The sequence below is a fragment of the Acanthisitta chloris genome, unplaced genomic scaffold (genome assembly GCF_000695815.1).
Source record: "Acanthisitta chloris isolate BGI_N310 unplaced genomic scaffold, ASM69581v1 scaffold3242, whole genome shotgun sequence".
Classification (NCBI taxonomy): Eukaryota; Metazoa; Chordata; class Aves; order Passeriformes; family Acanthisittidae; genus Acanthisitta; species Acanthisitta chloris.
The window spans coordinates 780-15,152 of record NW_008661008.1 but is presented as its reverse complement, the minus strand read 5'-3'; the positions used below and the strand labels follow the sequence as shown (position 1 = coordinate 15,152).

Here is a 14,373-nt window from a genome sequence, read left to right as displayed (position 1 = left end):
TCTTTCCCAGAAAGGAAGGGGAGTGGAGAAGGGCAAAAAGTCAGAAGGGAATTTCCCCTGCGCTGGAATTTTCTCTCCATTGAAGAGGTGTACAAGTACAGAGCCTACAAGCACAACTCACAGCATCTAGCAAGTTTGCTTTATGGAAAAAGCAACTGTCCTTTAAACATTTAATGACAATCTAGCATTGGTGTAAAAACTACATATCTTTCAGGTTTTACAGAATTTTTTGTTTGCAAATTGATCTTTTATAGTCTTATTGAATTGTGATTCACATTTACTTTCAGCAGACATTCAAAACCGGTTGCCTCTACACATGATTGTATTTTCTTAGTGTCTCAAACATTTATTATTTAAGGCACTTTGTTAAATTTTTTAGATGTGCAAACAATGTATTCAACCTTTGAAATTTGTGCTGCTATACAAATATGCTTGTAGGTACTTAAATAACACAGTCATAAATTTATTTTCTCTTACGTTGCATGTGTCATGAACACTTGCCTACATGAACAACAAGAATGCCAAAAAATCTCCTAAGTCTGGCCAGAAGTGCAATATTTATACTTGAATTAAAATGAATTCCATGTGCAAGCTAAAGTAGCACTCCATCAATAAAACATTTCAACCACTGTTTGTGGTATGGCACTGAGGCATCTCTTCCAGCTTTATCTGACACTAGGGAGTTCTTGCTTTACGTAGCTAAGAATCAACACAGAACTATTTAAAATATATCTTCAAATGCTTTGTTTAATTGACATTTAATTTAAAGAACTATTGGAGGACTCAGGTGTCCATGAATACATAAGTGAGGATACATCTGAATTTTCATAATAAAACTTTTTCATATTATGGAATTTTGTACTATAAACTTCTTAACAGGTACTTGCTATTTGATCAAAAATGCTCTCCTTTCTTTTCCTAGTTCTAAACTATTATGTAATTTTGCTTGTTGACAGCTGGAATACGATATACTAATTTCTAAAACAGAGGTGCATGAGAAACATATTTTCCCATTTGCCATTCTCACTCTTCATTCAGAATGGTTTCATGCAAGCCTAGATATGAATTTCTATGCTGAATCAAGTCCTGTACTAAAATATAAAGACTATATAAAAGATCTAGAGAGGAAAGGGAGTTTGAGAATTATGTAACCAGAAGCAAAGAGCCTTGTTGGTAAAGAGGGTGGTACATAAATGGGCCAATGAAAAGATTACTGAGAGTTCATCAGCAGTAATGAATTTCAAGTCTCTTCTCCAGGAGGACATGGGTATTTATTAAAAAGCAGCATGGCTATTTCTCTGAGCTCTCAGAATAGTACAGAGAGCTGCTCCATAACACAGAACCAAACTATTAGCAGACTGAAAGCTGTGAAAACAGTATCTTTCACTGTAATTGCATGAGAACAGGAACGAATGTATCTTGTAAAATGTGTCTTCAGCGAGTATCTTTCACTGTAATTGCATGAGAATAGGAACGAATGTATCTTGTAAAATGTATACATTGTGTCTTCAGCATTAGGAACAGCTGAGCACAATACATGCTCAATGTTACTCCAGATTACATTTGCAAAGGATTATTTTACCATAGGCAAAATGACAAGAATATAGAGGTCCAACCTAGAAAAGATAGTTGCAGAGACTTGTATTATCCATGTTTTTCTGTCTCTTTGGGTACAACCACTAGCAAGGTCCCACATACATGAACTGAGAACAAGCAGTGTGAGTCCTCTGAATACAGTTTAAAGGGCTGAGTTACTCTTCTACAATGGTTAAAGGACTGGGAGGAGCCAAAACTTTCCTTATTCCTCCCAAGCATTTATTCATAGTATCACAGAATCATTAAGGTTGGAAAAGATCTCCAAGATGATCAACTCCAACCTTTGACTGAACACCACCATGTAAACTAAACCATAGCTCTAAGGGCCACTTCCAGTTGTTCCTTAAATACTTCTAGGGATGGTGACTTCACCACTTCCCTGGGCAGTTCTAATGCTTTAACAACCCTATCAGTGAAAAAATTCTTCCTGATGTCCAACCTGAACCTCCTTTGGCACAGTTGAAGACTATGTCCAGTCATCCTACCACGAGCTGTCTGGGAAAAGAGAACAACCACATCTTGCTACAACCTCCTTTCAGGGATTTGTAGGGAGCGATAAGGACTACCCTGAGCATCCTTTTCTCCAAGGCTACACTCCCTCAACTCTGTCAGCTGCTCCTCATATGACTTACTCTTCCTGCTGTACCAAATGCCAGCACCATCATTTTATCAGTCGGATGTGTACACTCTGTAGCTGTACTCACAAAAATAAATAAGCCAGTGCTTTTATTAGTAACTTAGCAGAACATAAATTCCAGCACAAAGTTGTAAAGGAATTTCTCCTGAGGGAAAAACATAATTAGAGTTTTCCAGAATAGTAGAGGGTTGTTGGGTTTTTGATGTGTTTCAGACATATTCAGAATTCTAAATATCTATATTTATAGGTTCCAAAAGATTTTCAACAAGTCTGTGTTAAAAAAAAAAAGAGCTTTTTTTTGGTTTGTTTTAGAGGATGCCTGTTTATCATATATTTTCTTGTCCACTAAAGCATCTATCCAGACACAAGACCATGTTAGAATTACTTCAGTCATGCATTAATCACAGCTGATGAAAGAGTTTAGGCAACTATTCAGTTTTAATAAAAACTCTTGAAAGTTATTATCCACATAAAGAAATATCTTGGAAAGTTTCATACAAAAAGCAAAACAGAAACCCAATAATTAATAAAGAGACTATACCATCTTACGTTTTAAATAACACTGAACAGATGGTTTAATCTAAAGGTCTATATAAGCCAAAAATAGCAGATTAAAAGTAAGTGTGTGATAGGAAAGTCCACAGTTCCAGGATTTGAACATACTGCATAGCAGAGCTATTCTAAAATACATGGAATGTGGAAAGGGTGAGGAGCTGGTCTGGTATCTTTTTTTTTTTTCAATACAATTTATCAAAGCTTCTTAGTTACCTTTACATATTTGGCAAGTTTCTGAATTCCCCAGTATTCTGGTGATAAATCAGTGTTTCTTTCCTGACGACGTAGATGCTGCACTTCATCTTCCTCAGTCTCTGAGGAGCTTTCACTGAGATCTTCAAACCTGACTGATGTTTTACTGAATATAAATAAACAGAATCACCAATTTTAAACAGCTGTAAACTAATATAGACAAGCACGTTTCAAGCAGGCATGACAACACTACCTAATAAAAGAATTAGAAAACTACAACTGACATTACCAAACAGCAAGTATGGTGATAATTACTGTAGAAAGGGAAAATAAAAATGAAAAAATGCAGGAAGAGAAATAAGCAACCCATACCTTTTTGACACCCGTTGAATTTTAACAGATTTTGAAGAAGTGCCAACAGCTTTCTTTTTTATTTTCAGAGATACATTACTACTTTTCCCTTCTCCTCCAGAATCTTTTTTTGAAGCCTTGTCACTAAAATATTTGGGTTTATTAAAAAAAAAAAAAAGAAAGTACATGTAAATTATTTTTTCCAGAATATTCTTCACCAGATTGTGATGCAGAGAACTCTGGATTGTCCACGCGTTTAACATTTTTGGATGGATTCTTCTTCAATGAATGTGCCTGGTTTCTTTTTGAACTCACATAAATAAATGAATTTGCTGTCAGGCAAAGAATTTGTGCTTAGCTATGTGGTGTATGAAGAAGTGTCTACCTTTGTTCTAAACTGATCTCACTGGCTCGTTTTCATTTGATGCCCTTTATTCTTGCCCTAGAAGAGACAGTGATTATCTGTTTCCTATTTACTGTCCCCAGTCATGATTATCTTTATTTTTCTTCTCCTCTAGTCACCCTTTTTTTCCAGGCAGAAGAGTTCTACTCTGCCTAGTTCTTCCACACACCGAGATGTTTCATAGCTTTGATCATATGTTGCTTTCCTCATATTCTAAAAAGACTCTTAGGCCCAGCTGGGCAAAATCTCTGGTGCTTTATCGTCCCTAACTTAAAATGTCTTTTTGAGCCTGGGCTGGTCACTCTATCTCAGTCACAGCAATAGAAGAAAATATTACTTATGATTACAGCTAATTTCACTAAATCTAGACTTTAACAACGTGGAAAAAGGTTAGTTCTTGCCCTGGAAAGTCAACTTTTTTGAACTGATGACTGTAGGTCACATCCAATATCTCTTAAAATGTTTCTTGGCAGACTTGAGAAGATATTGCCTGTTTTTTGTAAGATGGCAATCAAAAGCTTTTCTTCAGATATTCCTTTTCCTCCATGAACACAAAATCAGGAAACATGAAAACAAAACACAGTTCTGATTTCAGAAGACAAATCCAACAATATCCAATATATGTACACTATTTTGGGTGTTCAAACTTTGAGATAATCTCATTACTGAAGATTGTTGCTAAGCAGAGCTAGAAAAGTGGCTGATATAATATGAAATCATTAAAAATTGGTAGCAATAAGTAAGAGTCATTCTGTTACGGATCACTTTTGCCTCCCTCAGAAAGTGTGGATTGATTAGATTTTCTACCTTGTCCTGCATTTTACACCAAAAATATTATGATATCACAGTCCTGGAGGATCAGTACTGCAGGTGGCTGCAAGATATTTCCCTGCTTTCCTGTGAAAATGACATAACATCAAAAACATTGCATGACAGAAAAAAACTTAAGAACTCTCTTCGTAGAAATTAACAAGTAGTAAATTTTGGTTTATTGCCCTAACTAGACAAAAATGCAAACTTATAACCTGTAGTCAATTTATTAGCAGAGTTTAGAGAGATCTATAGGAAAATTCAATGACAAAGATAACTACTTATCTGTGGGAAGCAGAAAGCCTGGTATTCTTCCACATCATAGATGGTTCTAATGTTTTGCAAATGAATCTCTTCCTTGCTACAGAACTTTTCAGGTTCTCACATACATTCTCCTCTGTAAAATCATTAGGGTTCTGGGATTGGCCAGAAGCCTTAGCATCAACCACTTCCACATACTGATAATTCTTCTCATGTGCTGGTTCTTTAAAAAAAACATATTCCTAATAAAAGGAGACATTGTTTGTCGGTCATATTGTTATATGAATCATGTCTATTAAAACACTAAGTTATAAGCACAATTCTAGGATTATGTGTTAAAAATTGTATGCATGAAATGCAGAATTAGATTCTAAACACAAAAAATACTGTCTTTAAAAGAACAAAACATGAATTAGGAAAGTAGTGGCTATCCTGTGCAAATTAAAGTTTTTGAAATAAATGAACTAACAAGCTCAATCTGGAACTTCCTGAACAGACCTGACTATTTGGTGTTGTTCAATTTCTAAAATGTCCAATAATTAGTGACACAAGCATTTTTATAGAACCTAATTCCAAATGAGCTGTAAGATCTAGAATTGCAAAGTCATTCTGCTTTCAATGGATCATTTACATAAACACTATTTCCCTGCATAGAGGATTTACAAAAAATTCTCACCAACAAGTGGTGCACATAATACTGAAAGTAGGCTATCATAAACTGCTACACTTCAGTTCCAAGTAATTTAATTTGATATAGTTTAGAGTTAATATAAACACATTCCATTTCAGTGTTTTCATCCTCTGTCTCTCAGGACAAAACAAGTCACATACAAGAATGGAGCTGAGTGGCATCTACCAATCCTTCAGCTGTCTGTGTCTAGCACCATGGCTGATCAAAAATACACAGAACAGAAAGGACTCTTGTCAACTTTCATTCACTACTGGAACATATTCAATTTTTATAGGAAAGATCGTTAGTGATTATCATCGTTATTATTATTGCAGCTGTCACTACCAGATAGGTGAAGACATTCCTTTATGGATCTGATTCAAGGCAGTTTTAAGGAGACTCTCACAGTATGGTCTGTTTTTGACTAGTCCCTGATGTGGATCAGCTGTTCCAGCCTTGCCCAACCAACTGTCTCATTCCAAACTAACTCATGCTAATTCTCTCTCTCTGAAAATGTGCTCGAGATAAGACAATTTAGCACATGATAAACCAGAAAAATCACAGGGAAACTGATGCTGTAGCTTGACCAGCTAAGCATAGTTAAAAAATATGTTTCCTACAGCATTGTATGCCAACACAGCAATTCTGGATGTTGGCTTAAACAAGGCCAGACAGATATCATAAAAGTTAATTGGTTTGGCAATATATGTGTACATAATGAGCTTTCTGAAGCTTTCCTCTACTCAGAAAATAAATCAAAACTATTTCTATTCATATTTTACTTCATGTAGGCAAACTTGGAAATGCAGCTTTTCTGTGCTTTTCAGAGTTGTAGAGCAGAGAAGATTTTCCCTCAGATACAAATGTTCTGCAGCTCTACAGTATTAAATTGTTTAAATTCTAGTTTTAGAAGGAAGAATTTACTAAACCAGTGCTTCAGCAAGGCAAGGGGATATTATATTCCTAAATCATTAAAAAAGGTATCATTTATATTCTTCAGTATGGTCAGGGAATACTGACTGTGCAATTTATAGGATAATTGAAGGAAAATCGGATAAATTCTATTTATTGACTCTTCTTTAATAAGTGTACACATTTCTTGAATAGTTACAATATCTTTTTATGGGCAGAAAACCAGTGAAGGCAGATATATTATCTCGATTGTCAATAGTAACATTAATCTATATTGACATTTAGGATTAGAACTGTAAAAAATATGAAAATATTAGCATAGATTACTTTTCATGAGCACAAAATGAAGCCAAATTACTGAAAATACATTAAACCGGTAACTGTGTCTAAAACCATTCATATGTTGTCCCATTTATGATGTGTAAACCAATATGTAGGTATAGCATTAAAAAAATCCTTGCCTATGAGATAAATGAAGAACTTTGGAACTTACTGCTCTTTCAAACAGAACAACTCAATAATTTAATTCTTACTGTTAATAGAAACTACTCTATGTATGTGTACAGCTTGAAATGCTCCCTTCTTTCAGAACTGTCAAATACCTGTATCTCAGAAAAATAAATGTCAGCCCTACATCACAGAAAATCAGAACTAAAGGATAAGAAAATTTCCCTGTTAATTACTTCCTTCTTGCAATAATAATCCTGGAACAGGTTGCCCAGGGACGTGGTAGCTGCCCTGACCCTGGCAGTGTTCAAGGCCAGGTTGGATGAGCCTTGAGCAACCTGGTCTAGTGAGGAGGTGTCCCTGCCCATAGCAGGTGGGATTGGGACTAGATGATCTGTAAGATCCATTCCAACCCTTAAATTCCATGATATGATTCTATGGTATGATTAAAATTGCATATAGATAACCACAATAAATTTTTGTCAGGTTTTGGCCTGTAATGAATTTAACCAGCAAGTTATTAATTCTGCTATGACCACAAATCTAAAAACAAAGAGGTTTTTATTGGGAATGATGAAACGACTAAAACTAGAATGACACAACTAGTGTGATTCTAGCTAACATAGAGCTCCAAATAACAGCCAAAACACTTGCATTTTACAGTGGCTGAAGCAAGACATAGTGTTTAAGGTGGATGCTTAACTCTCAGCATTGATATTTAAATCAGGCACTTTGCATAAAAAAAGTTGGGCTATTTTTTATGTTTGGGTCACAAAGAATGAGGATAAAAATTCAAGTGGTTTTGATCACAGAAAAATATTGTCATAAAAAGTTGACATTTTTCATAAGGATATCACATTTTCTTGCTTTAACATTTCCAGTGTTCCATAAAGGACAATACCAGAAGATGAGCAAAACATTTTATGCAAAATTGGAAGCTGACCTCACATATTGGATCAAACCTCATCAGAAGGTATGATAGTATAATATCTGAAATGGTCTATTATTTGCTATTTACAAAAGAAACATATTTAGTGGAAACTGAAACAAATCCAAAGAAAAATAATAAATGCATTTCAGTCTTCAAAATTCTTCATTTAATCATAGGTTTATCTTTGATAAAGAACAGAAATGTTCAGCTAGGTTTATAATGCAATTCTCACCATGGTACTTTTGTACAAAGAGGAAGACACACCTAGTACCAGTAAAGACATACCTGTTTAGCCACATTTTCTACAAATTTAGGTGATCTCTTCCTTAAAAATGTGACTATATCTTTATATAGATCACTTTTTCTTTCATAGTCAATATCTTTACCCTTTAGCTGACCCTTAAAAAAAAGAATACATTTAAAATTATTAATAGTTTTGCCTTACACAGTTAATTTAATCTGCATCATAAAATAGCACTAAAGAGCACTAAGGTCATACTGTAATGAATTCGACAGACAGAAGACTCATGCTCAGAACAGTCCATCTAACTTCAACAGTGCTTTGTAAAGATGTGTGGATCATCTCTGTGGATCCCAGCAGATGACAAAGATCTTATACAGAATTTTGCAGGCAATTACTATCAGTTAATTGTACCATGTGCAGTTCCACTGAAAAGAATTTATGGCTTATGTCAAACTACCAAGTAAATAAATATGAGCTTCCAGTGCAGTATGGCAGACGTCTAAAAGGCTCAGAAAATAATGTGACCCAACTGCCTAAGCTTTAGGAGCTTCATCCATTAAAAATGTGCCAAGTCAGTATCTCCCTGGATTTTTTAACCCTTAGGAAATCAATTAGTGGAGTTATGCCTCACAGGCATCAGTTTCTCTTCAAAATGATGGAAGAATGCAAGAGCTCTGGGCGCCACCCAACCCACCTAAGGGAGTAGTATGCCTAAATAAAACCCATCTGAAAGGAAAAATGCAAAGGAAAAGAGAAAGAAAAATAATTTCTGAAAAGCTTCCACTGACAGGAGAAAGAACTGCTTATCATTTATAAAAAGACAAAAGCAAACTCTATTAGCCACAAACAATAATATCACACCTCAGATCAAGACCATCAAGGCACTAGAGAGGCATCTAGTCCCACCAGTACCTTTAAACAGGTAGTGAAGAACTGTTAGTGCACATTCTAAGGCTAAGCAAACACTGCTAGGAAAGGGTGCAGAACACACTTCTAGTATAAAACTTACAAAAACTCACTCAAAACATTTGGGAAAATTTATTACTGTGGCTTCTCCTTCTGTGTGCTCTGCAGGTCTTACAGACAAGGTACCACTACCCTAAACCTGATTGAGTTTGGCTTTTAGCACATAAGAATATTTATTACCCCCTGGTATCCTTTATTATTACTTACACCGTTTAAAAACACTCCTGCTGTGCTGCAAGTGATACACAAAGGATCAGTGTCATGGGGTTTGATGACTAAATAACAAATTTCTCCATGCACTTGTCTCCAGGGAGGAGCTCGACATCCATTAGCAAACACGTAATCTGTAACCAGTTCGAATTAGTGTTTTTATCCAGTTGGAAAGTATTTTGAACAGTTATACTCAATGATCAATATAGCACAGACACAAATCAAATTCCCAAAACAACACCTTGCTCTTAAGAATTCACAGTAGAGCAGAGAAGGGAAGGGAAGGGAAGGGAAGGGAAGGGAAGTTATGCTCAATGATCAATATAGCACAGACACAAATCAAATTCCCAAAACAACACCTTGCTCTTAAGAATTCATAGTTAGTTATTCACCATGCAGAACTCTCTGACCCATGGCCCAATCCCACCAAGAACTGTAACTGTGCTTCACACTTTTCAGGATCAGAGACTCAATTCACTTCCTATACTTCCACTGAAGATATTCATATAATTGGGAGATTATTTCTGTAAGTAAAGGCTGAAGAACAACATTGCAAATCTGAAAATACTTTTTATTTTACTTTGCAGCTTTAAGGTAGAAATAAACACTTTACATGTATTACTGAAATTAAGTCAGAAAATTTCACACAGATATCGAGTACTTTAATAAAGGTCTATGTAAAAGTGAGATATGATTAGATCTGGACCTGATGTATATTCCAGTGACTCTAGTACTGTATCTTCTCCTTTCCCAGAGAAATTCTTGAGAAGATTCACTTCATTATTTACAGCAGCTGGATTTAGTCTTATATCTCTGCAATGAATAGAAAATGGTCTAAAATGCATTCATCAAAAGGAGAGAGTCACATAAATGAAAAGCAGATATCACAGTATTTTTTCTTTTCTATTCAATGTCAATAATAGCAACAAAAACATGAAAATGACTCATCATTCACTGATTTTCTTAATTTTGTCTATTTAGTGAAATTTTGATTCCATACCTGATACAAAATCCTTGTAACTATGAAACAGACTCAATGTAATACTTAATAGAGTTCCATGAAGAAATAAATATTTCCTTGAAAATATTGAACTGCAACTTTGTTGTTTGTACAAATGACTTCAATTTGCTACCAAAATGCAAAACATATGCAATAAAAAAACCACACTAGTGGGCACACACTTGCATACCCACACCTACAGAAAAATTTAAAAAAAAAAATGTTTTTTCAATAACTTAGTCAACAGTGAAAGTTATTTCAATAAATTTCTTTATGCCACACCAAGAACACATGTTGTGGGTTGAAACCAATCTGATTTAACAGTAAAAGAAAAAAAATGCACTGGCTGAGATGCTGAGCTTCCATTTGAAATGAACTTACTGCGAAATCTGTTTCAAAGAACTATTAAGCAGTTGCAAATCCAGCTGATGAAGAAGAAGAATGATTTTCATTTTGATCTCTGTTTCAGGGTCATCATCTTTTTTCACTTTGTCAAATAAATGCAAGATGGACATATCTTCTCCTTCAACAGTCCCAAATTCAGGGCCAAGAATTTTCACTATAGGATCTCTGTTAGCTGTAGACATGAAACAGAACCATGTAATGTCCTACTGTGTTTTAAATAATTAGGTAAGACAAATGCTTTTTATTTCAACTGCTGAATGATTTTGATCCTATTAATTTACAATAAGAACTTTATAATGTTCGTAGTTGTTCATCAAATACTACTGTATGATGTGTTCTTTCACATCCCTCCATTGCAATTTGAAATGTAGTTTCAAGAATATGAAAACATTAAGAACAGAAAGAATTTTTTCATAATGAACAAACTGCTCTTCACAGCAAAGAGTAAGATTCATTCAACCAAGGGGTGAATATTAAATAGTTCCTCTATCAACACTCCACTTTCCCAAAAATATGCCTGGCTGATTTCCCAAAACAGGAACTCAATGGGCTTAACTCTGAAAATTAATCATTTTGGAAATATGATTTTGTGTTAAAGAACATCTTTAAGGTTTTGTAGCAGCATTCCCAATGGCCCCATTACTTCCTCAGCTATGCCAGCTGTTCTTTTTGGTAAACAGTGACATAACTGCATGTCAATGTGTTTGACAAAACCATTTTGCCCTGTTAGTCCATCTGTGAATGGTTCTGCATGATACACTGTCCATATTATCCTTCCCTATTATTCATGGTTGATCACTGTCAGTGACAGGACCCTGGCTTAGATGGATCTGAAGCTTGATCCAGTATGAGCATTTATATTTTAGTACTGCAGATGCAATTTCTACTAATGTTACTAAAGAATATCACTGATCTCTTCTACCTCCAGGTAGAAGGAGGATATCCAGTTTAGCATATCAAATGTCTTCTGGTCTGTTTGAAAATCTAGGACTTGAAGATGACACAGTAGAAGTATTTGTATCTATATTTTAAAGTCATTGGGAGAAGGAATCTGGAAGTACTCACTGTGAACATTCTGCAGGTAAGAATGTCTTCAGCATGTAATTTTTTTACTTTTCTTTTTTAAGGGTGTCATGTTTTAAAAGAATATTCAACTACATACATAGGAAAAACTGTGATTAGCCTCAAATAAGACAATCTTTTTAGAAATTTAAGCCTATTCTCTGTTGCAATAACTGAGATATTACTCAGTATATATGAACTTTTATATGAGATTCAATGGTTTTATTTTAACTTTATTCCAGATTTCTTTGTTATTAATTTCTGTGTAAATAAAAGAAGAAATGGAAACTTCAATAACTTCTGGATCAGCACCTTTAGCTTTCATGAATTAAGACCTCACCTACTTAAAATGAAGGCACATCTTTCAGCACATTTCATAAAAATGAATTGTAGAAGATATGCTTTTTAAGAGAGGAAAGATGAAAAAAAATAGAAGAAAGGAAACCTTCAAGGCATGCTTGTGCTTCCTTTAACTTTTTCTCAGTAGCAATTTGTAGCAAGTGGGACAGCTGGTCAAAACTGCGAACTCTGAGAGTTGATGCTGAGAGGAGAAGCAGTGGTTGCTCATCTTTACTTTTGGCTTCAGACTGAACAGTTGTTTCACTAGAAAAATTAAATTACATCTTTTTAAAATAAGAACATTAATTGAGAAGAATCTCGAGCATTATTCGAGCATCACATAATAAAACATATACAATTCCTTTAAACTGCATTTCAGGAAACTTTCAAGGTAAACCAATTTATTCACTGCAAATCAGCAGGTGGCTAGGCCTGGAGGATGTGACCCTATGGGAAGTCTGCACTACAGCAGGCTCCTGGCAGAACCTGTGGACCCAGGAAGAGAGGAGCCCATGCTGGTGCAAGTTTGCTGACAGGACTTGGGATCCTATGGGTCAATTCCTTTAAACTGCATTTCAGGAAACTTTCAAGGTAAACCAATTTATTCACTGCAAATCAGCAGGTGGCTAGGCCTGGAGGATGTGACCCTATGGGAAGTCTGCACTACAGCAGGCTCCTGGCAGAACCTGTGGACCCAGGAAGAGAGGAGCCCATGCTGGTGCAAGTTTGCTGACAGGACTTGGGATCCTATGGGTGAACTGGAGCAGAAATTACATCTTTTTAAAATAAGAACATTAATTGAGAAGAATCTCGAGCATTATTCGAGCATCACATAATAAAACATATACAATTCCTTTAAACTGCATTTCAGGAAACTTTCAAGGTAAACCAATTTATTCACTGCAAATCAGCAGGTGGCTAGGCCTGGAGGATGTGACCCTATGGGAAGTCTGCACTACAGCAGGCTCCTGGCAGAACCTGTGGACCCAGGAAGAGAGGAGCCCATGCTGGTGCAAGTTTGCTGACAGGACTTGGGATCCTATGGGTGACCCACACTGGAGCAGTCTGTTCCTGTGGAAGGGACCCACACTGGAGCAGGTTGTGGAGACCTGCAGCCCATGGGAAGGACTCATCTTGGAGAGGTTTGTGCAGGATTGTCTCCTCTGGGAAAGAGAGCAGGGGAAGAGTATGAGGAGGAAGGAGCATCAGCAAAAACCTGTCATGAACTGACCATAACTCTCATTCCCCACTGCCTGTGACACTCAGGGATGAGGAGCTTAAAGCAAATCAGTAGTCAAGTTTAGCTTGGGGAGAAGTAGGTGTGGGAGGAAGGTACACAGTTTTAAGACCTGATTTCTCATTATCCTACTCTGACTTTTGATTGGTAGTAAATTAAATTAATTTCTGCGAGTCGAGTCCAGTTTGCCCACGACAGCAAGATGTGAATGATCTCTCCGTGTCCTTATCTCAATCCATGAGCTTTTTGCTGTATTTTTCTCCTCTGTCCAGTGTAAGAGGGGAGTGATAGAGTAGCTTGGCAGACAGCTGGCAACCACCCAAAGTCAACCCACCACACCTGAGCAACTCCTACCACAAAGAGAAGTCACATAGTTAACCACTGATAGACATATGTTGTAAAAACTCCTAGGAATAGACACTGCAAGTTGTAGAGGTCACTAACTAAAGAGGTTTGCATCACAAACAAGATAGAATGGCCTCAAACCCTCAAAAAAACCTTACAAATTTTAGCTTCAAATTTTCAGCATATATCAGTAAAACCATTTTAGCCATTTCAGCCTCCCAAACACACTAAGGCTTTCTTTATGCTAAATGAGCAGCATTTTGCTTCACAGTTCAAAACATGCTGCAGTTGAGACTTACTTGATCTCATAACCCTCTCCAAACACTGAACAGTCCAACTGTGTTGTCCACTCAAGGGGCTCTCTGAAGACAAACGCAGCTTCCTGAGGATGCTTAGTGCTCAAGTCCTCTGTGAACTTGATAATTTGGTTTAAAAGAGATTCATTCAAAGGGGTGATTTCGAGTGTGCCAGTCCCAGGGCCAGTAGCTGTCCACTGAGCCGATCTCGCCAGTGCTGCTCCCATGGTCTTGGCCAGGAACACAGGACTCCACCCTAGCAAAGAGACACTGACACTGAACGAGCAAACAGAGCTCTCAAAGGGTAAATGCAATGCCCTGTGCCTGCTGTAATTGGAAATAAACACACCTAGGAATTATTAGACTCTTTAAACTCATTTAAAACCCCGAAGTGGGCAAGGGGGATTGGAAGAAGCCAAACTGCAAATTTTAAAGAAATTGGGAAATCAAGTGCAAACTCAGTTTATTTCTTATTAATTAATGCCTAGTGCTGTTAGAAATGCT

The 14,373-nt window shown here is 36.3% G+C and overlaps 1 protein-coding gene across 1 annotated transcript in view; it reads right to left on the bottom strand.

Moving 5' to 3' along the window:
- The window catches only part of ARMC4 (armadillo repeat containing 4), an 80,361-nt gene extending 66,265 nt beyond the window's left edge, over positions 1-14,096 (bottom strand). The window contains exons 1-9 of the mRNA XM_009070055.1: positions 13,873-14,096; positions 12,098-12,255; positions 10,567-10,762; positions 9,892-9,998; positions 9,183-9,319; positions 8,051-8,164; positions 4,934-5,047; positions 3,739-3,773; positions 3,002-3,146 (exon numbers count right to left, since the gene is read on the bottom strand). Coding sequence (XP_009068303.1) covers positions 3,002-3,146; positions 3,739-3,773; positions 4,934-5,047; positions 8,051-8,164; positions 9,183-9,319; positions 9,892-9,998; positions 10,567-10,762; positions 12,098-12,255; positions 13,873-14,096 — 1,230 coding nt within the window. The remainder of the gene's footprint in view (positions 1-3,001; positions 3,147-3,738; positions 3,774-4,933; positions 5,048-8,050; positions 8,165-9,182; positions 9,320-9,891; positions 9,999-10,566; positions 10,763-12,097; positions 12,256-13,872) is intronic.
- Positions 14,097-14,373: the final 277 nt, after the last annotated feature.